Raw genomic sequence first — 23,145 nt, 5'->3', positions numbered from 1 at the left:
CAGGAGCCTCTGCAGCAGAGCCTTTGTGGCTCCTGGCTCTGCAGGCACTCATGAGTTTATTCTTTATTGTTTATTTCTCATCTCAAATGCTCCACCTGACTTGGAATACTTTCTGGGAGGTTGTCCAGGTATAGTGGAGGGGATGCACCAGTGTAAGAGCAGAGGCACTTCCAGTGATAAGGGCAACAGGTCCAGCCTCAAATTCCCCCTTGTGCCAAAATCCTCTCTTCCTATGGAGGACACTTTGCACTTTGTGCTGACCTGGCTGGAAGAGAGGTTGAAGCAGAATGAAGTGTGTGAATGGTAAGAACTGTAATACAAATGCTGAAAATTCACTTCAGATGATATTTTAATATGGTTGGTATTAAAGTTGCAGTTTTGCTGGCTTCTGTTCTGTTCACCCAAAGAGGTAACAGACATTGGATGCTGATGAGACAAGATACAGTGAGAAATGTACAAAAACTGACCATGTTTTATGAGGCCAACTGTGAAGTTTATAGTTAATAAAAAAATAAATAAATAAAAGAGCCTGAAATCAGAGCTGGACCAAGCAGAAAAAAAAAACCCTTTGACAAAAGCCCATGAGAAATTCTTTAAATCCTTTTCCCTTTTATCTCTGCTTTTCTGCCTGGAAACTAATTCATGCCTATTGGAGTTGAAATTGTGCTTGTCTGTCAGCCAGTCAGTGCCTGAAAGGAGTGGGCATATTTCAGAACTTCCAGTTTGTTTTTTCTTTTGTTGTGCATGCTGAAAAGATGATTGGTTTTATCTATTCAAAACTTTGCTTTGTGCTGTGCTGTGCCATCAGATTAGCTTTGCTGGGTTATCAAAGATAAGTGGCTTTGCTGTGATTTTTTCAGTGTTCCAGATATGGGTGGACTCTCAGCTGATAGAAGAAAACTGTTCAGGTGGCTACCCAGAAATTAGGACAAGTAGCTAGATATTAACTCTTTTTGTCATAAGTTTTTCTGATAATGGCTATTAACATTACCTTGAAGTTCTTAATTCACAAAAATAAAGGGCCAGGCTGTGAAGAACTGTTCAGAAACTTGAAGGGCAAATTTGTAGGAGTTTGAAGGTTACTATTGGAAAAGTGAATGTGATTTGTAGGCTTTGCCTGTTTCTGTGTTTAAACAGCTTTCTTGGGACTTACAGGACAGTGGAAAAATTTGTTTTATCTGTCTCACTGTGACAGCTGCAAAACAGGCACTTTAAACAAAGGAAGAAGAGCAAAAACTGAGAGGATTTTGAGTTATATTTATTATTATGCCTGTCCTGCAGTGTATTCTCTGGCAGCAAAGATCTGTGGGTCTGGCTGACTGCAGGGGAGACTGAGTTAGGCTCAAAGGACATTTGTTTTCATTGGAGCTGCTTTTATTGAGCACTCAGCCCAGGCAGAGGGTTCATGTCTCTGCCCACAAGAGAGTGGTATTGAGCCATCAGCTTCCAGACCACGCACCAGGGATCAACTCCCAGGCTTTTAAAATGTAAAGTAAGTTTGATCATCAGTGCTCATTCTGATTTACAAATAAAGTTTGGCTGTTCCATCCATATGCTTTACCCCAAAATGGAAAGGTGTAAGCAAGTTGGAACTCAAGTGCTGTAGATAACTGTGCATGTATACTGGTCATTATATCAATTAATTATCAATATAATACCTAGCTGTGTGTCCATGTGTTTTCTCTTTTTACTAGAGGGGGGAAAAAAACAGCAAAATGAACCAACACAACAAAGAGACATGAAACAGTTTGAGTCAGCTTGCAATCAGTGCTGATGTGTTTGTGCATTAATTAAGTGATCAGGAAATTTAGGGAAGTATCAGCGTAACTTTCTTTACAAAATATATATCTGAAGCATTTAATGAGCTTGTGAAACACCCTTCACATAGATAACTGTATAAATTATTTAGATTCTCAAAAGATCACAGCCAGTAGCAACTCCCATTGGAAATGTTGACAAGAATTCCTTATAGAAATAATTGACAGGGTTCATGTGGACCACAGAGGCATTTCATGGGGAGTTTAGTTTTCTTGAGAAAGGCAGAAAAACTGGTTGGAGGCAGTGCTGGGGATAGGAGGGAGCTGGTGCCTCTGACCAGCTCTGCTCAACTGTGCCACACCAAGGGAATATGGAGGTAGGGGTCTTCTGTGCCTTATTTTTGGGGAGGCAGGAGAATATCAGCTGTGGCTCTTTAGGTATCTTATAATAGAGATTCTGATCAGGAAGTTTGCCCAAGTATTTTTGCACACATTTATTTCTAAATTAACTTATCAACCATAAATAAATCACTGAAAATTATAGTAAATATAATAAATACATGTGTACATGGACAAATATCAGTTATAATCTCTGGACTAAGTAATATTAGTACATTCCTCCTTTCTTCTTTCCTCAAAAGAAAGAAACCTTGACATCCTTCTGGAGGCTCCTTGTGCTGAATTTGGACTGAAGATTTTATACTCTGAAAGATGAACTTGTGGCCTTTTTTCACTCTAAAGGCTGCCCTTCTCTAGGGTTTCTTTTGACTCCAAAGGCAATGCCTGGAGTCCTTTTGAGATTAGCAATCATCTCTGGAGCATAATCATAAATGTACATGAGTGCTGATAAGTGTATTGAAACTGAGTTATCTCCCACAAGTTTTTAGTGAAAAATCTCACAAAGTGTGGCTTATCCTTAAAAACTTCTTGAAAAGTCACAGAGACACCAAGTTCAAATCCTATGTATTCTTTTCCAGCCTGTTACCTGCTCAGTTCTGCATCTAAAACCAGGTTGTCCTTGATTTGCTCCAATCCAGGAGTCTTCCATCACCAGTGTTTTATTCCATACAGTAATTCTGTCTCCTTCCACATTACTATTCCTTTACTTTACTACACTGACTTTTCCAACCTTTCAGCAATCTCAGTTAGTCAAAACTCTATTGTGGCTTTTTATTTCTTGTTCTATCTGCATTAAATGCTGTACTGGATGCAATTCTGTGATTTTCATGATGCCTGGGATGACCAGAAGTGCCAGGCAGAGTTCCTAGTGCCTGGATCTATGGAATGAGCCACTGGGAAGTGACTCCAAATGGGGCCAAGGCTCCAGCTCCTGTCAGGGTGTTAGAGACTCATCCTGTCTCCTGAGACCTGCTGCTCTGGGCTGTGTCATGCTTGACCACAGTGCCTGCATAAGTTGGAATTAAATGTTGAAGAAGGAGGGAGAGGAATAAACACGTTGCCCAGCCGGGGAACATTTGAGTCCTGTTGGGGAGGAGTTATTTTAAAGCTCAGACTGAGGGAGGGCTATTTTTGCCCTTCAGCCAGACAGACTCAGCTAATGGTCTACATTGTTCAAACCATTTTCTCGGCCAAATTCTTAAAAAGAGGAACAAAAACGAGCAGGAAGAGTCCTTAAGCCAGTAAGAGGTAGACAAAGCTCAATCCTGAAAAGATGTTATCTGTGCCCTGGGGGCTGCAGAGATTTGCTTTCTTTTTATTGTTGAAATGTCCATTTGCTTTAATAACGAGGCAAAGAGATGAAGTTCAGTGGGAGGATTTTAGGAGCAATTCTGCTGAAAATACCTTGTACAAGTTGAGCAATCTCCAGGTGTGTCTCAAGAGCAGGTTGTTATTCCACTTAATCACTTCAGACACAAAATCTGGAAGTGTAACACAGCAGGGACTGCTCATTGTGGCTCATCTTCCTCATTTCTGATGTTCTGCTGAGCACTTGCCTTAAAACTGCCTGCTATGGTGGGTTTAAATCTTAGAGTAGGGAGAACACAAGCTTTATATTACACATGGATGCCATTTTATTTGATTTCCAACCTGGCTGCCCTGGGATCAGCTCTGCAGCTGCTTGGGAGCACCATTAAGCAAATGTAAATGGGGGGAAAAGCCAAGTCTGCTTGTGATGTGGAATCTGATGCAAAAAGCATGTCAAGACACACAAAGGACTTTGTCAAGGCTGAGTGAGTGATGACAAAAGGGCAATGAAGCTGGTGAAGGGCCTGGAGCACAAGTCTGGTGAGGAATAGCTGGGGGTGTTTAGCCTGGAAAAAAAAGGAGGCTCAAGGGGAACCTTATCACTCTCTACAACTCTCTGAAAGGAGGATGTAGCCAGGTGAGGGTCAGTCTCTTCTCCCCAGCCTCCAGCTGTGCCAGGGGAGGTTTAGGCTGGAAATTAGGAATCATTTCTTCCTAAGAAAGGGTGATTGACATTGGAGTGGGCTGCCCAGGAGGGTGGTGGAGTCACCATTGCTGGAGCTGTTTATGGAAAGAATGGATGTGGCACTCAGTGCCAGTCTGGTTGCACATGGTGGTGTTTGGTCATGGGCTGGATTTGATGATTGCTGAGGTCTTTTCCAACCTAAATGATTCTGCGATGAGCAGCAAAGCCTTGGTCCATAAGGAGACATAAGGACTGTGAAGTACTGCAATTAATCTGTTCCTTGTTATTTCAGGAACCCCACGGTCTTAGCATGGAGTGCCACCCTCTCCTGTCTCCTGGTTCTGCTGAAATTCCTTATAGTGTGTCACTTGTTTCAGCTCTAATGCTGGCTCTGTCTTCCTCAGGAATCAGGAAAACCCAAGTGTGATTCTGTACAGCATTTCCCTGAATCTGGCAGCTCCTTTTAGGGTTTTCAGAGCGCAGGAGAGTTTCAGTACCCTCCCCATGGCATTGTGTCCCTCCCCAGCTCCTGGGCGACTGCTCCCCTCTTCTCTCAAGTTTTTCCCCTTGCTGCATGCATCCCCAATCCATGCATCAGCCTGTTCCTCAAATAGAGATAAATACTGAGGAGGGTGTGCTGTGGTGCCAGCACGAAGGTCAGGCTGCCATCAGACCTGCCATCTGCGTGTGTGATGCCTCGACGCCTCTGGCAAGACAAAGACAGGGCTGTGGGTGGGTGGATGTGATGTCTGTAATGTCTGTAATGTCTGCTGTTCAGCCAGCCAGGGGTTTAAAAATACCACTTGTGAATGACCTGATGAGAGCAGTTTTAGAAGGCAATCCACGCCCAGCACGTTTGTTTTCTGATGGGAAGGTATTTGAAGAGGTGTTTATTTCAGCATGAAGTTTGCTAAACAAGAAGCAGGATGCTGAGGGGAGATAAATATCCTCGGTGGGGTGGCTGGTGGTTTCTCTGCAGTCCCAATGCCTGTTTGGGGTCACTCAGAGTACTGGATTTGTGCTGGGGAGAGGGGACCAAAGGGGCAATGGAATGGGGGAGCTGGGAGGGCAACAAGCAGGATGCTCTCCTGCTTTCCTGGGGGTGGCAGGGACCTTCTGAGAGGAAGGGAGGAGTGAGGAGAGAGAAACTCTTGCATAAGATACCCCTCATCTCTTGCTCCCCAGCATCAGCAGTTCAGAAGGTTGGGCTCATCTCCTCTTTAGGCAAAGGTTTGGGTTTAGAGAAGGCTCGATGTAGCTGAGCTGGTTTAAAGTTTGTGTCTGATCCTCAGTGAACCCCTTGGATTTTTATAGAGATCCATCTCACCTCTTTTGTAGGCGTGCCAAATTACATTTTGAGTGAAGACTTCCTGGATGATTCCAGATGGTCTTGTCTGGTTATATTCTGGTATTCAAGATGTGCCTCACGTAGTGAAACTTCAATTTCTATGTATTGAATTTTCTTGTTCTTTACTTTTATTTAAAGAACTTAATTTCTTTCATTGCCATTGCAGAAAGTCATGGTAAATTACACAGTGCAGCTATAAAAGTATTCCCATTGTCTTCTGCCAAAATTAAGTGATAGTAAAGGAGTAGAATATTCTTCTGAAAGGCCTTTTTTGGGTTATTTTTCTTTTAAAGGGTTTTTGACATCATCCTTTTAATCAAAGACTGGTCTTCATTTCCAAGCACCCTTCCCTAGTGCTGTAGCAACAACTTCCTGTCTGTATGAGTTATGCTAATTTCAGGGCTGAAAAATCCAAAAATAGCTGAGGAGAGAGGAATCAAATTATAGTTTTGCCATGGGATGAGGTAGTGGGAAGGAGAAGGATGCTGCACCTTCTCTCTGTGTGGGCAGGGGTGTCTGTCTCCTGTGCTCAGAAGGAAGCAGGACCCAAAGTGGGAGCAAGCAAAGCACTTGTGTGGAAGGATTACCTTGTTGCTGCCTGCTTTTCCCCAAAAATTCATCTCTGATGTACACAGCCACTAAAGGACAGCCTGTCAGCAGCACCCCGCATTGTGTAGAGCAAAATCTCCATGGCCACCACTTATGGTCTAATCCTTACAGAAGAGGAAAGGAAGGATAAGAATTTGGGCTATTTCTACACATAAAATTCTGGATAATGCTGTAGATTTTCTAATTTCAGAGCATTCCCCTGTGCTGCCCACTGTCATGGAATCATGGCCTTTAGCCCCTTGCTGGCTGCAGGGCTGGCCTTGTTAATGGGAAATGGCTTTTCTGGGAGAGATCACAGCCTGAGTGGGGTTTGATGATGCCTCTTTGAGTGCACTGTTTGCCTTAGTGCTCAGCCAGCTCACATTGGCTTTATTTTGGGTTTTGGTTTTTCATTGAAAGGGAAAGAAAAAAGGGGAAGTGAATCAAACTGAAACCTCCCTTTGTTCCATTTATTTTTCAGTTGGAGGGAATGGAAAGATTTGAGCTTACCTGCTGGAGCACATTAGTCATATGAGGAGATGAAGGCTGTGGGCACGGGTGAGATTTGAACGTGGGCTGGGCAGTGAAGTGCTTAAGCCCACAGTGCTGAGAGGATTGAGGATGGTGAGATGGATCAGCTTCTGTGATTTGATTTCTTCAGTCAGGAGTGCCTGCTGGAGGTAAAGGATGCCCTGTCACACAAGCTGGGGTGATGCTTCCAGGGATGCTCCTGCTCCACGTGGTTGGGCAGAGGAAGGAAGTCCTTTCATGGCTTTGCATTCCCATTTGGGCTGCTCCTGGAGAGGAGCCTGGAGGAAGACAGAGGTGGTGATGCCACTTCCTCTGGAAAGCCACAGAGTGTACCATGCAATTACATCTGGGCAGAGCAGGGCTGCTCCCCCAGCACATTTACATACGTGACTGCAGCAGGCAGCGCCGGGATCTGCAGATGTGACAGGAGCCACAAACACTAGAAACCCTCAGGAAAGCTTTTGTCAATAACTGGAGCCCTGAAGTTACTAAAAAAACAGTTGGAGGGGAGCTTTGTGTTCCTGCTGCTGCTGTGGGACTGTGCTGATAGGGAAAGGCAGCACAAGTTCTTGACCCTGTTTCCCCAGTCAGTACCTTGCCCTCATTTGTTTGCATCAGTCTTCCCTGTTTGCATATCCAACATATTTTCACATCTCTTTGTTTGTGACTGGTTAGGCAAAATCGAATTCTGTATTCAATTCTTATCCAGTAATGATTTCTTATAAGCTTTTTTTTTTTTTTTTTTCTAAAAGTTTCCTGCTTATCTCCTGTGCAATATTCTTCTGTGCATTCAGCATTCAGAAAGAAAAACACTGAGTAACAAGAGGGTATTTGAGCAGGAATAGTGAAGAGGAACTAGACTGAGTCTAAAGGTACTGATTGGCATGTGCAATCATGCATCTACAACTGCTTTGAGGTGTGCCATTGAATTCTACTGGAAGTTTAACAGAGTGTAAATGCACTTGTCCAGCAGAATAAAGCTGTTGTGTAAGAATTCATCTGTCATTTACAGCTGCTCATTTAAGGTGATTGGTATGAAATGACAAAGAACAGCTGGGGGAGGTGAGGAGGGGGGATTAGGATATTTTATTTATCAATAGATCAAACAAGGAAGAGTGCTAAAGTCATCATGGTGTTAAGAGTGAAGGCTGGATCCAGACCCTTGTTCAATATGGAATATTGTGGAAGATGTGGGTACAGCACTCACATAATAATAGCTAATAAAAAGTTAGATGGTGCACCACATGAAAGTCACCAGATGTGGCATGTGGTATGCTTTTATTTTCTGTGGTTGTAATGGTTGAGAATTGTCTGGTTTGGTGAGTTGTTTGCTTGGCATTACTTGGGTTCTGGTTGTGGGGGCTTTTAGTTTTTTTTATTTTTTTTTTTCCTTATGGTGCTTTTAAAAAAAGTTATTAGGATTTTGAGGATTCAAATGTCCTTTGGATGTATGAACCAAATTACTGATGATCTCTTGCATTGATGGTGTCTGTCCCATTTTTCCAGGCTCCCAGGGGGCTGTGGCAATGCTTCCTGTCCAGCTACACTGAGCAGCAATAAATTTAGTAAATTTAGCCTGAGTGAGCCATAATGACAGTACAGGAACCAGAGGAGTGCTGACCACTCTCCAGGAGGGTCTGGCACTCCACAGACATCTCCATCCCTGAACTGCCAGCCCAGTCCTGACCTCTCTGCCCACTCAGGGCAGCCTGTGCCTCCCCATTGCCCATCTGCACTCCTGCAGTGCCTGTTTCATGCAATCATTTCCATCAGTCATTTCCTTCTGACGTTTTTTTTCCCCCTCCAACCAGAAATCAGGGTGCTGTGACTCAGGAGACAGACACACACCTGACCAGGACAAACAGCACAGCTGTCCCTATGTCACCCTGAGCAGCTCACTGATGTATCACTGCTGTATTTTCCTTCCTGAGAGCACTGACTCCATGCTGCTTTCCAGATCTCTGCAGTTTCAGTTGGATGGGAGCAAGCATGGGGGAAAGCTGCAGAGAGCTTTTCATATTAAAGCTTCATTATTGTTCCACTTCCAGCTTGTGATTGACTAATGCTTACTGCTCCCACCTCCCAAGGGGTTGAATTGTGAGCAGGAGGTGATTGTAAAAGATATTGTGCTCTGAATGAGATGTTAAGAGCTGTAATTACCACTGGTGTCTCTATGGTTACTGCTGTCAGTGCTGTGCTATTGACAGCCCAGTGGCACTGGAGCTACCTGGTGGCTGTGCCAGCACTGCCAAAACCAATCCCTGCTGTGACGCAGAGCTGGGCATCTGTCCCTGCCCTTGTTTTGACTGAGCAAGATGCAGTAGTGCCTGTGCTCAGGAAGATGTGACAGTGGCCAGGCAGAAATGAGACATCCTTACCCACATCTGATGAAGTCACAGCCTCAAATTAGTGAATTCAGCCAAGGTGACAGATGAATATGGATTTATAGGACCTGACAATCTGGTCACACACATCTGGCAGGGATGGCACAAAGCACCTGTCCAGCCATGAGCTGCAGCTGCAGTGGTACAACACCTGTGAGCCTTTGTCCCAGCAGACCATAGGGGTGATGAGCTGCTATTGCTGGAGGTCATTGCTCAGAGCAGGATGGTAGAAAAATGCTGTAAATAGACATATACAGAGTTTGGGGCTGGCACAGGAGATGGGAAGTGAGGGATTTTGGGAGTTTGCCTGCATAGGTTTTGGGGAAGGGCATGGTGCACCTTGTGAGGAGGATAAGGTCAGCACCTCCCTTCAACAGCATCACAGAGACTACAAACAGCCTGATGTCTGAAACAGGTGCCTGAAACAGGGCAAATGGCTGCTGCCTCCAAAGTGCCTGTTTTCTCTGGCTGTAGAGGAAGCTCCATGATGAACATGGAGTAGTGGGTTAATGATCCTACCCCTGTGCTGACAGCAGGCCAGGGGAGAGGGCTGTTGATCTTGTGCAGAGCTCCAGCATTAGCAGGTGCTCTGTGTGTGTCTTATATCAGGGTCCCTGGAATCAGGCTCTTGTGCGATGTTTTTTTCCAGCAAGAAGTAGCAAATTTTAGAGGCTTAGCAGAAACCAAACCTGTGCACTCCTCTGTGCTGCTCAAACACACTGGTAGTTCCATATCACAGCATTTGAGGCTTGCTCCCAGAAGGGCTGAAATATCAGTGCTGCTCTTCCAACACCTAAAATGTCATCATTAGCTACTCGGCTAGGTGTCATGTTAATGCTGTGAAAGGCAGACAGTATTTATTCAGGTAATAAAATGAAACTGTGTTGTAACACCAGAAGGTGTGGGGAAAAGGGACTTGGATTTGGATCTGACCATAAGGTAGGAGCTGGTGCTGAGTGGCTGTGCTTTGAGTCCTGCTCTCATCCTACTCGTCCCTGCTCCCATTCATTCGTTGATCCTTTTCCTTTTGATGCTGTCAAAACCCTTAGGTCTACTCAGGAGACAAGTGCACCAGCAACATTAATATTATTAAAATACTCTGGCTTGGAAAAAAAAAAAAAAAAAAAGAGGGAGCAGTGGTTTTTTTGAACAATATTTATTCCTTGAGTTTTTGATGCTGAGCTGTCTCAATCAGTGGAGGAGAGCAGCTGTTATGTTCCTCCTCCACCAGCTGGCTGTCTGCAGTGCCAGCTTTCCTTCTGGCTTTGGAGTCTTATCCCTCCTGCTGTCTGCACTCATTTCTTTCCTCTGTTCTCATGAATACCATGCAGTCCAGACTGCCAAACAGAGAAATTATATTCCTACATCTTCTTACCAGCCCTGCCAGTCTTCTCATTTCTGACTTGGCCACATCCTGGGAGTCTGAGGGTACCAGCTTTAGCCTGGCCAGGTTTCCCCCATCTTCTTTCCAGGGCTGAACATCTTGGTAGAGTAGGACTTGGGGAAATTCCCAGTGGCATTTAAAACACCCATGAGACAGCTGCTGCTCCCACCCTCAATCCATTTCTCACCTCTGATGTAACAACAATAAACCTTAATATATTCTTTTTCTTTATAAGGTTAATTGTAAGGCTGCAATATGTGGGCTGGAGTTTCCTTTCCCTGCAAAACACAGGCAGATTTGCTTGGGCAATCTGGCTAATGCTGTGGAATGATCTCTGGAAGGGATTTGGGGGACAGAGCTGTTTGGGATGGAGCCAGGGCTGTTGGGGATTACAGAGATTACAGGGGTGTGGGTCAGGTTGGGGTGCTGTCAGTGAGCACTGTTGGGTGTGCTGGTGCTGTGGGTGTTTCAGGGCCACTGGAAAGGAGGGAAGTGATCTTGGGGTGGTGGCTGGTGGGGCAGTGGGTGACCAGTGCTTTAAAAGAGCCAGGCATGCAGAGCTTGGTGTTTATCTCCTTCTTGCACCACAACGCCTGGACAAGAGGCAGCGCCAGATCTTTGGGGGCTGAGTTAAATGCAGGTTTGACATTACAAAAAAAAACAAAACAACAAAACATGGTAATTGTTGCAGGTGCCTAAAAAAGGTTGGCAACATGAACTCATATCTGGCTGGGGACAGGGATATAATTTTGACACAGGTCAAAAGGAAAATACATCCCACAGTATCTGCAGCAGGGGTCAGGTGGGGAAGAAGAGGGAAAACATCTGCTGAAGGTATGGGCACCAGAGTGAGAGGCTTGATGGTGACAATCTTGAGGCCAAGGGGCTGTGGGGAAAGCAGTAAGGCCACAGTGGCACTGGGGCCTGCCTGCATGTGGGGCAGGAGGAAGGAGAAAAATGATGCTCATCACATTCAGCACCTTGCAGTCCTCACAGGACAGACACACATGGACTGTGGGCTGGTAGTGACAGGGGGAAACAGCAGGAGATTGTGAGGATGAAACTGCACCCAGCAGCAGACTGACATGTCTGGTTTCACAGGATGCTCTGTCCAGCACAAGGCATGCCATCTGGATGCTGTTTTCTACAGCCTGAGCAAATTCAGATAACCTGCAGTTTATCACAGAGCCCTGGCTCAATCCTGACCCTGCCCAGGTTTCCTTCCGTCATTTATTTCACAGTGCCAGCACCTCCTGTGAATGCCAACAAAGCTGCAGCCCTGTCCATGTCCCCATGGCACATATTGTGGCCTGAGTTGTCCAGAGCAGAGGTTTCATCCCCTCCCTGTCCAGAAGCTGGAAGGAGCACTGGAATGCTACACTTGTGCAGAGAGTGAGATGTTTCCTATACACTTCCATGTAGTATTTCCCTTCTTCCTGGCATGAGTGCCTGTGTAGACATGAAAATAAGACAAGTACTCTTTCTAGGGTGGTTTTGTGCTCCTGCCCCGAGGCTGGGAGCTGGCAGGGAAATGGTCCCTGTGGGTTTCAAGGCACAGGGCAAACTCTGCTCCCAAGTGCAGGGCTTAGGAGGATCCATCCCTGGGATGGGGTCCAGCGCCCGGCGTGGGTGACGCCGTGGTTGTTTGCGTGTGTCAGGGCGGGAAGTGTGTGAATGGGATAAATTTAGCAGCCAAAAAACAGGGCCAGCACAGTCCCTCATTAACTGCCAGTCCATCTCGTCATGCTGCGACCACAAGGAGCTTTTTTGGGGTGGGTGACCTGGCAGAGGGCAGAGGAAGCGTGGGAGGCCAGTTCCCGGTGACACCTCCAGGCACAGCAGCGCTGCCCGGCGGTGCCATTGGCTGCCCCAGCCCGGGGCTGGCACTGGCCAGGGGTTAAATGCCTGCCCAGCCACCCTGGCACTCACAGCCTGCAGCATTCCAGCACGGGCAACCAGCTCATTCCATCCCCAGCACCATAAGAGAGGCTGGCTTGCATCACATCCCGAGGTAAAGGTCTTGGTTTCTTTGGGTTGGTCTGGCAGTGCCTGGAGGGAAAATGGCAACTTTGGGAACAGGGGTTGAAGATTTCCTCACAAGTTTTGCTTGACAGCAGGAGGTTCATCAGCTGGGATGGAAGTGTTGCTGTGTCAGGGAAGAAATCAGAATTGTGCTCGTTTCAGCGCGTTTTGGGTGCAGGGTGGTGGTCAGGGTATCCCATAGGGATGAGGTGCTGGGCTGCTTAAAGAGAATGCTTGGAAAATGATAGCAGAGCTGGGGGAAGGCCCCCACTGCAGTGCTGCTGGAGCTCTGGACATGCAGCTCTCTGTGGGTTATCTCGTTGGGATGCTTCACTTTGGAATGTTGGGAGATGTTTTGTGGCTGTGGGGACCACTCCTGGTGGAAGGTGGTCTCACAGGGCTGCCCATTTGAGGTGCAGCTCCTGTTACAGCCACTGAGCTCAGCTGGGTGGTGACATTACTATGGGAACAGGAAATTCAGGAGAGCTTTCCTGCTCTTTAATGATACTTAGACAAAAAAAATCTGCCAGTATGTGGCTGGGTGTTTCAAACCCCAAACAAAAGGGAGGTTTCTGCACAGAAGGTGCCAGGAGGTGGCACAAAGACAAATCCCTGGCTTGTTTGATGACATGCCAGGCAGAGCACTGTAATTTGGGAGGGTTTTGTGGGGCCAAGTTCCAGCTAGAGGCACATGCAAAGGCTTTGCTCTAGCCTTCAAATACTTCATTCCTTGTTGCAGCTGCAGGGACCACGACTGACATGAGGGCTGTGTTCCTGGTGCTGCTGCTCTGGGCTGTGGCCTGTGCTCACCCTGTAAGTACCCCCTGGACTGACACTCCCACCCCAAACCCCTCTGTTTTGCCCAGCCAAGGCACACTGATCACTGATCAAATGTCCTCCTGCATGTATTTAGGTGCCTGGCCATGAACCCACCCACCCCAGCATCCTGCAGGAGGTAAGCCACAGGTGCCCCTGTCCCACAGGTAGCAGCCCCTTAGGGAGCAAGCCTGGGATGGGAAGGCATCCTTGGACCAGGAACCTGGGAGGGATCTGCTGCTTCTGTGGGTCTCTGAGCTTTATCTGTCTGCTCAGTCTTTTCCATCTGGGTTGGTTTCACCCTGTTTTGGCTTGCCTCCCTGAGAAAGTTCCCAGTTCACCTGACACCTTCTGCCGTGCTGGCCCTGAAAAAGGAGTTTCTGTGCTCTGAACTAGCCCAGCTTGGGCTTTTCTGGGCTGCCCTTTTGTTGGCGGCTACCACTTTGTTTTGTATCAGCAGAAATAACTAAGGGGCTGAGGTGCAAGAAATAAAAAAGGCTTGAGCTCTTGCATGCCTCAGGAGTGAGGAGCAGCAGTAAACACCATGTCATGTTCTGCCTCCAGGATGCCACAAATGAAGATTACATGGGCAAGCTGGGCAACCACCTAGATGGAGGGGATGGCAGACATCCTCCTGCTGGTCCAGAGACAGGGGACAATGCCCTTGCCAGGGACCTGACAGGTGGGAATGCCGTGGATCAGGAGCTGGGTGAGCTCAGAGGCCAAGACGTGGGAGGCCAAGTTGGGCAGGCTCAGCACATGAACCAGGTGGACCACGAGGCCACGGGCGCCCACAATGGGAACGACCTCGGTTTCCTGGTGAGTGAGCGGAGAGGATGGTTTGGTTCTGCCAGGCCCCAAACCTGGCACTGGCCAAGGCTGTGCACTCACCAGTTTGTCCCTCACAGGAGGCAGATGCCCGTGACACCGATGACGGTGTCAGGGACCACTACGGCACCGGAGCCAGCGCGTTTCCCTCGCAGGGCGGCGGGTTCCTGGATGAGGAGGACGACAGCGGGGACGACACCTTCGATGCCAATGGGCAAGAGGAGAGGGGTGAAGGCCCCACCTACGTGGCTGGTGCTGATGGGGCAGGGGCCCAGGAGCAGGATGCTGGCCCTGGGGATGGCGGGGCTGGCGGGGGGCACGGCGACAGCAGCAGCAGCAGCAGCAGCAGCGAGAGCGGCGGGGCAGAGCGCCGGTACAGGAGCCACGGCTTTGGGCGCGCCTACAGGCATGGAGGGGCCAGCAGCAGCAGCCAGGAGGAGGAGAGCTATGACTTCCAGGATGAAGGCATGCAGGGAGATGATCCCTCTGTGTTTGATGGCCCGGGCAGCAGCTACAGGATGCGCCACGCTGGGCCCCGTGCCCTGGGGAACAGCTGGGACAGTGCCCAGGGGGCTGGATCCCACCGCTGGGAGGAGGGGGACAGCAGGTCCCCCGAGGTGCAGGATGGTGACTCTGGAGAGAACAGCCCATCCCTGGAGGACAACAGTCAGTCAGAAGAGCCTGTTGACAGCCAGTCAGAGGAAAAAAGCTCCAGCCGCTCCAGAGAGGATGGGGATGGGGATGGGGAGGACAGCCCCTCCAGGGAGGATGAGGACAGCGAGTCCAGGGAGAGCACTGAGGAGCAGCAGTCAGAGGAAGAGCCACGGGAGACTCCAGAGGTGGTGAGAACCTTGAATGAGCACAGCACCAGCCAGACCTGGGAAGGGCAGGAGGACTGGGATTCCCCTGAGGACAGGAGTGTGCTCTCCACACCTGACAGCGAGTCCAGGGAAGAAGAGGGTGAGCTGAGCAAGTCCAGGGAAGATGAAGATGACCAGAGCCAGTCCACAGAGGACACCACGGAGGAGTCAGAGGAGGGTGAGAGTGACTCTGCGCCGAGCACATCAGCTGAGAGCCCCGAGTCCCCCGAGGGTGACAGCAGCCCAGAGGACAACACAGGCGAGGACAGCAGGTCCGCAGAGAGCGACACCAGCGAGTCCCAGGAGGAGGATGGCGACGCCGAGAGCCAGTCCCAGGAGGATGGCAGCCCCGAGTCCAGCAGCCGCGGGGACAACAGCTCCCTGCAGAGCCGGGAGAGCGAGGCCCGCGGGCGGCGGCCGGGCGCCCTGCGCCACAGGCCCGCTGCTGACTACGACGACAACGACTGCCAGGACGGGTACTGAGCCCTGCCCGGCGCTGGGGCTGTGGGGAAGGAGGGGTTAATTTATTTGCCATGGAGCCTGGCTGGTTTCTTCTCGAGAAGGTGCTGTGGTTAAACGGAGTGGGGTTGGCCAGGGCCGGGCCTGGGCACGCTGCACAGGAGTGGAGGGGTTGCCAGGCGCAGGGAGAATGCCCAACCACAGCGAGAAAAGGCATTTTCTGTGTCCAGCTGAGAGCAGCTGGGAGCTGTGGGTGCCAGCAGTGCCACAGTGGCACACTGGTGGCTTGGCACTCCTGGGCACGCTGGGCAGAGTGGTCCCTGTGCTCACCCCTGTGTTTACCTACTGCCCTAAACACATGTGCCAGGCTCCAGCTGGAGCTTTCCCTTAACTCCATGTCCAGCACATAACAAGGAAAAGCTACAGCTGGTGTGCACACATGGTGCATGGGTGCAGCAGGGTGTGAAGTACCACTTCAGGATGGGATGTATGTAATATTTTGATTATTTTGTAAGAAATGTACAGAAAACATTATACTGCATCTTTTTTGCACTTGTATTTCAAAGCTGAAATGTACCCTGTTGATTTCTTTAATCACCATTAAAACCACCAAATTCCACTATATTGTTGTTTGAGGTGCTGCTGATTTTTTCTCCTGGATGTGTCAGGATCTGCAATTTGGGGCTGGACCAGAAGGAGTGGAAGCAAAGGGCAGGATATTTGTGTGGGGAGGAGGAGGAAAGAAAAAGCTAAAGGTGTTCCCACACCCTCTATTTCCAGGTGCCCCAAAGGCCACCCCTGCCCCTTGGTGCACCTGCAGTGGGGTGGAAAATCTGACTGATGACCCCAGAGCTGGGCCTGGGGCTTTGCTACATTAGGACCATCACCTCCTGCAATGTGAGCAGGGGCTGTTCTGCTCTTCCTGAGGTGCTGGAAAGATGTCCCAGGGCACGTGGGAGCTTTTGGGCCACTGGCTCTGTGTGCTATGGTCCTCTGCAGCAGAGATGCAGGTGAGCAGGGAAAGGGTGTTAACATGGGTAAAACCTGTTTTGCTCATTTGGTTGGTTTTTATCTCCTATCAGCAAGTAAACAACACATTACTTAAAATCACATTATTTTAAATCCCAGCCAGGCCCTTTTCCCTTGTTCACATGCACAGGGCAAGCAGTACAATGTGGGTTTCAGTGCTGACAGGTGAAGCTTTGGCTGTTGTGTCCCTGGGCAGTTTCACAGCATGGAGCTGTGGCTCTGCAGGGGACAGTCCCCAAGGGGACAGGCTGAGTGGGTACATTCCCTTCAGCTGTCCAGATTCAGGGGTGTCACTGCCGAGCACTCCAGTACCAAATTCAAGGGCCAGTAAAAAAATGAAATATTTTTCTGCCACTTACAGCAGAACCACACTTAATTTGTAGCCTGTTTCTACCACTGTGAAGGCTGGGAGCTGAACAGCTCCTGGTTTCATGGAAATTATGTTTTAGCTTTCATCCTGTGTAACGTTTTCTTTGCTTTTGTATGAGATCAGCTCTGTGACTGTGAAACCTGTGGTTTCCCTACGCTGCTGCCTTGGGGATGAGCCTCTTTCCTGAGCCTCCATCCCACTAATCCCCACTTTGCTGTGACCTGGCCCTTATCTTTTGGACCCCTTACATCAGTTGTGTGAATATTTGGGGATGGTGTGATGGCAGTGATGCCTGCCAGGGTCACAGCCACCAAAATCCTGGAGTGCAGCCACACCTCTGGGGTGGAAGACAGCAAGTGTGGGTTTGGCTGCAGCCAAAAGGGCAGGGTCCATCCCTGTGGCTGTGGTTTAGAGCAGTGGCAATGATGAGCTCGCTGCTGCAGGGCAGGCAGGGCTGGGAGCTCTCTGTCACCAGCGAGCGGTGCTGCTGCTCCTCCTGCTGCCACCTCTGCCACATCCCTGGGGCTGCCTCTGTCACATCCCTGCTGTCACCACTGTCACATCCCTGGGGCCATCAGAGGTGATGTTTGCCTGGGGATGAGCATTTATTTTTTTTGGGATCCCTCCAGGAAAAGGGGTGCAGCTCTGCAGTGAGCCCATCCTGTGGGAAGGACGGTCTGGATGTTTCAGGGATGGGGTGAAACCTCTGCTTGCACATTTGTTCATGACCCTGTGTCCATCCTCGTCCTTGCAGGAGTGGTGCTGGGGTGGGACAAGGGACTGCATGTCCCTATTCTCCTCATTTCCTGCGTGGAGAGAAAAACTGGTTTGATTTGGGTTTAGTGTGAGAGGGGAGGCACGAGTACCTGGCAAGTACAGAGGGTGTCCAGCTGTGCTGTCCCACACGTGGGTCCCCTTCACGTGTCTTTCCTGCTGCCACCACACTCGTGCCCTGGCCAGCAACGCCCACAACTCACCTCCTGCTGGCTGGCTGCTCCCCAAAAACCAGCCAGCCCATGCCAGGGCTGATGATGATGATGAGCCTGTGCCAGGGCTGGCTGCTGCCTGCTGCTCTTGCCAGGACAGCTTCCCACGGGACCATTCTGTAGGGCCCATGTGCCCAGAACCTGGCAAGGACATCTGAAAGGTTTTAGGGACTCTGGTGGCACCATCCCTACCAAGTGTGTTCATCCATGAGCAGGACCACCCTGCTTGACATCTGGAAAGGCTTGATGATGGGCAGGGCTTCACAGAGTGAGGTTTTGGATGGACAGAGGCAGTGTGACCAAAAGATGCTCTCTTGGAGGATTTTAAGGCATTTTTAGGAGTTTATGTACTTGGTTTTCATGCCATGTGAGCATTGGAGGGGAAAAGTCCTGCTCTCTGCTGTTGGCAGGACAAGCAGCTGAGAAGGTCAGCCACAGGCTCAGCCATCATTGGAGATGTTCCTGCCTCCAGTTTCAGGATGATTATGAGATGAAGTTGTCAGTGTCAGTTTTCCCCATGGGTTAGGCAGGGATAAAAAATGCCCACGTCAATGTATGCTTTTATTATCCACCCACATGACATTCTTTGTGCATTGGGGGTGGCCTCCAGAGCTGAATAAAGTAATTTACCCAGAAATCAGCATTGGGGTTTAAAGCAGGTATTTTTGGATCTGTTTGGGTTTTTGAAAACATGAGTTTGCATCATCTTAAAAGAAAGGTTTCTTGTGTTGGTTTTTTTTTGTCCTTTCCAAGAAGAAAAAATTCTATTTTTAATAAGTAGCTGGTGTGGCTGAAGTGGTGGGCAGTGCTGAGCATGGCTGTGGCAGCTGAACTTGGGGCAGCCATGGCACACAAGCTGTACTTATTCAACCTCATTATTTTCCTGGATTTGGTGGGAGAAACAGAGACCCCCTGCACTTGCTGAGCACTTCTCCATCCAGAAGTGCCTTTTTTGACAGTGCAAACAAATTTCCTGGGTTTCCCAAGGTGATCTTAGTACCACAGCTGGTTGCAAGGCTTTTCCTTGGCCTGTGTTTGTCTTTAGGAAAATGGGACTGTCTTTGCAAGAAACAATTATAGAACCACAGAATGGTTTGGTTGGAGGAGATCTTAACTCCATCTCAGTCCAACCCCCCTGTCATGGGCAGGGACACTAGACCAGGTTGCTCAGAGCCCTATCCAACCTGGTCTGGAACACTTTCAGGGATGGGGCATCCACAATTTCTTTGGGCAACATGTTCCAGTGCCTCACCACCCTCACAGCAGAGAATTTCCTCCTAGTATTGAACCTAAACCTTCTCTCTCTCAGTTTGAAGTTATTACTCCCTTGTCTTGTGACTCCATGCCCTTGTAAGAAATTTCTCTCCCTCTTTCTTGCAGGTTTGATGGGATTGTCTCTCCTGTGCCACTCCTCTCCAAGCACACAGTGAGGTCAGGAGTTTGATTGCGTTTCTCTGCCCTTTCCAATGGGGAGGAAAAGCCTCTGACGGAATCACTGAAGCCATCAATCTGAACAAAAGAAATACCTCAGACGTGGGAAAACAGCGTTTGACCTCAGTGAAACCCCAAAATGGTACAAACCTTTCAAATGCTTGAAGGAAATTTTTCTTCCAGCTCCCTTTATTGCCATGCACTTTGATGGCAAATAACTCTCCCATCCCTGGCTCAGCCATGTCCTGGGAGCTTTGTGTCACCCCAGCACTGCCCCAAGGAGCCAGGCACCACAGGATAGTACAAGTAAAGTGCAAGTGCTAGCATCCACCTGTACTGCATCCCCCCAACTCATGGTGGAAACCTTAAAGCTGCAGAGTGAGCAAGTGCATGCAGTTCAGTTTTTTCCAATTTTCACACCCTGAAATGCAAAGCTGCACAGAGCTGTTGTACTTTAGCAGAAGGCACTGAACACAGGGGGCAAACCTGCACCTGGGGGGCAGAGGCAGCACCTGCCCTTTCTGTCCTAAACCTGCTGCTGTTTCACCTGCAGAGCAAAAAGTGGTTTCATGACAGCGTGAAAACTTCCAAAGCCACCTTTAAAAAAACCAAGATGAGTGTCTGAGTGTTAAGGTACTTTTTGCAGAAGACACACACTTCTCTATGTATTTAGGCCAGTTTGGATGGGGCTTTGAGCAACCTGGTCTAGTGGGAGGTGTACCAGATCCCAGACCTGGTAACTTACTCTGGCTCATGAGGTGTTTCTTGTTCCTGAAAAAGAGAAAAACAAGCAAACAAACGGAGGAGATCCAATATTTAGATATTGCTCCAACGTGTTAGGGCCGGGGTGGTGGCAGGTCTGGGATTTGTGATAAAGCTGTGACCTAATCTCACTGATTTGCTGGGTTTTGTTCCCAGAGTTCAGGGTACTACAAAGTGCTCACATTACAGAGCATTTTGTAATGGCCTGCATTTTGCCAGGCATGTAAATAGAATTAATTTCCTTTTGCTGGTTTCTGCTCAGAGAAAAAGGAAAAACATAAGAAACGTTCAGCTGCAGAGGGCCAATATATGAAGGTTGTGTACTGATAATGGAGACTGATACAAAATGCATTTTAGATATTCTCCCCTCACTCTTTTATTCTAAAATTGAATGTTGCCAAAAGAATAATGAGCCATGTGTGCAGCTGATGCTGGTTTGCATTTGTGTTTGTGCTCTGAGAGGTAAGAGGAAAGAGAGGCATTCCTTATGCTGTTGCTCCCTCTTCTTGCTCATCACATTTTTCCCCAGCTGGTGACCATGGCACACACATTCCTGTCCTTCTATATATATATATTATACCCCCTACATTTTGGGGGACCCCAACCACTGAGCTGCATGGCAGGGGTGCCCCTTTCCCTGGCTGCAGCAGCACCTTGGTCTCTTCCCATCATGCTCAAACTGTCCTTCTGGTTTTGTTTTCCTTACTTATTTTTGGCCCTGAGGTTTCCTTTCAGAATAGCTGCAGGGTGTGGAAATAGGACGGTGGGGCAGGACAGGAGCGCTCTGCTCTGCTCATTTACCGCCCTACAAAAATAATGACTAAATTGGGACTTGGGAGCCATGTCAGCCTGAGCCAGACAGGGACACTCTGACCCTGAGGTCCCCAGGGGCTCAGCAAGCACACTCAGACCATACAGGGTGCCCTTGCTGGGTGCAAGCTGCACCTCAAAGCTGTGGCCGGTGGCTGGTGCAAACCCCACCTTCCACAAGACCACTTTGGTTAAAGCCCCATCTCTGCAAGCAGATAAGCTGTTCCATTTATTGTTTCCAGCAAGGTGAGATCATTTTCATAAAGCTTTCAAAACCTGCAATCACTCTTAGTAACAGATTCCTTTCAGGGTGATCCCTCCAAGCCCTGCCACCTCGGAGAGAAGGATTTCTTGCAAAAGCATTGAGAGACCAAAACCAATGTTCCAAGCCTGCCTTGTGATGCTTTTTAAAGTAATAATAAAAAACAAATTTCAAATGGGAAGGTTTTGGATGTGCTGGCTGAGTTCCCTGCTGGTGTCCTGCCATGGTGCCGGTGAGGTTGCTGCTGCTGGTGGCCTGCCCAGTCAGAACCCTCTCCAGGAGCTAAACATAGGTGCTGGCTGCACAAGGCACTTGGGCACACGTTAATTATCCTGGTGCTTTTTAGGGATCTTGGGTGAAATATGTGTTTTTATAGTCACTTTTCCATGTATTTTTTTAAGCTGCCCAGAGCAGAAGCCCTTTAATTACATTAAAAATCGCCTCCCACCAGGACTCTCTGTTCTCAAGCCCTGATGAAATTTTAAGCTCAAAGCTGGGCACATGCTCACTGCTTTCCTAGGCCATGAGCTTGGGACAGAAGGGGACAATGGGAAGCAGGGCCCTGCATTACCCCCATTAGGGCAGCCCCTCCAGCTGCTCCAGCCCTGCAGATGGGGGGACAGGGGAATCCTCACAGTGCTGATCTCTTTATTAGAGGCTGCTGTGCTGGCACTGAAAAACTGCATGGCTGTTTTTTTTTCTTTTTCCTTTTTTTTTTTTTTTTTTCTTTTCTTTTTGTGTGTGGGTTTTCCTGGCACAAGGCGTCAGCTGAAAGCCAGTTCCAGGCCTCCCTTATAATTAGGACTCCTCACAGTGCCACAAGGGGCTTTGAAGGCCATGGGGCAGCTGTGCCTGCAGCCCCAGGGGTTGCATGGTGGGCACGTGGCATGGCTTGCTGCCAGGGCTGCTGGACCCTCGGGGAGCTATGGGGGACCTCTCCCTCCTCAGAAACAATTTATGTGTTCCATCAGCAATTATTAACTGCCCATCATGTACCTGTCAATGGTGAGTTCCCCATGTTGCTGAGGCTGTTTGTGCCCCTAGTTTTGAGAAGAAACATTCAGGTCTTTCATGGCAAAATGGATTTTTCTGTCCTAAATAACTATAGTTTTACCACTGGCTAAGCTGACTATCACAGACCTGCCTGAAAGCATTTATTTTTCAGCACCTCTGTTCCCTCTCCTAGGGCTGTAGGGATGAAAGCACCAAGTGGGATTTGCAGTTCTCCTTGCCACTGTGGGAAGCAAAGCTGCATTTGGTGAGGAGTCATTCCCTGAACTGCTCCAGCCTTGCTGAGGAGTGCAAGAAAAATCTGGGAAAGAGGGAGCAGAGGTGCACTGAGCTGGGTGGCTGAAATCCAAGCAGGAAATGATAAATATAGGTAAAGGAGAAAAGATGTCTGTGCAGAGGAGGGTGCTGGGGGCAGCATCCGCTTGCTGTATCCTGCCACCAAGGTCCTCAGTGTGATTTGAGTGCACGTGTGGGTGAGGTGTTTTCATTTCCCCCCCACCCCCAGGCTGTTATTTTGCTTTGCTGGGGACATACACAGATTTCAGCTGAGCAATGCCTGATTTCTGAGAGCAGGGGACTGGCCTGGCCCCTGTGTGGGTCTGTGGAGTTTGCAGGGCATTAGAAACAAAGCAGACATGCATTTTGTAGTGACTCTGTGGTGGAAATGGCTCTCAAAGGGGGTGACACCTGTATCTGAGACCCCTTTTCTTTCCCTGCCCTTACCAAAGCCTCTGCAGGCATCCTGGAGAGGGATTTGTTTGGATTTAGCATTTTTCTTGGTCTAACAGCTCTGCCCAAGTGGCTGTGGAGTCGGGCCTTTGAGGTCGGTCTTTTTGTCTACTTGAAAAAAACAGTGACAAAATTTCCCAAAAGGGGAGGTGGACACCCCCCAGGAACAGATTTCCCAATATTTATTTTAATTAAAACCCAGAGTGTTATTATACCCTCGGAGGCCAGACCCTCAATTAAGCGGCGCGGCGCAAACCTCGCTGGGTTTGGCAGCGGCGCGGGGCGCTATGTTTGTGCACCAAATCTGCCAGCCTTGGACTTTTGGAGGGTTTTTGGTGCATGCTGGAGGGCTGGCGTCACTCTGGGCAGGGCGGTGACTGCCTTGA

General features: G+C 48.8%; 1 protein-coding gene across 1 annotated transcript; it reads left to right on the top strand.

The window, feature by feature from the left end:
- Window positions 1–12,836: 12,836 nt before the first annotated feature.
- Window positions 12,837–15,988, top strand: LOC306801930 (uncharacterized protein). Its single transcript, XM_079305497.1, has 4 exons — window positions 12,837–13,219; window positions 13,320–13,361; window positions 13,787–14,041; window positions 14,131–15,988. The coding sequence occupies exons 1-4, from the start codon at window positions 13,166–13,168 to the stop codon at window positions 15,391–15,393; spliced, it is 1,614 nt and encodes a 537-aa protein (XP_079161623.1). The 5' UTR covers window positions 12,837–13,165; the 3' UTR covers window positions 15,394–15,988.
- Window positions 15,989–23,145: the final 7,157 nt, after the last annotated feature.

Source organism: Erithacus rubecula (assembly GCF_903797595.1).
Source record: "Erithacus rubecula genome assembly, chromosome: 5".
Lineage (NCBI taxonomy): Eukaryota > Metazoa > Chordata > Aves > Passeriformes > Muscicapidae > Erithacus > Erithacus rubecula.
Note: the sequence above shows the minus strand (reverse complement) of the source record. Positions and strands in the feature narration are given on the sequence as shown.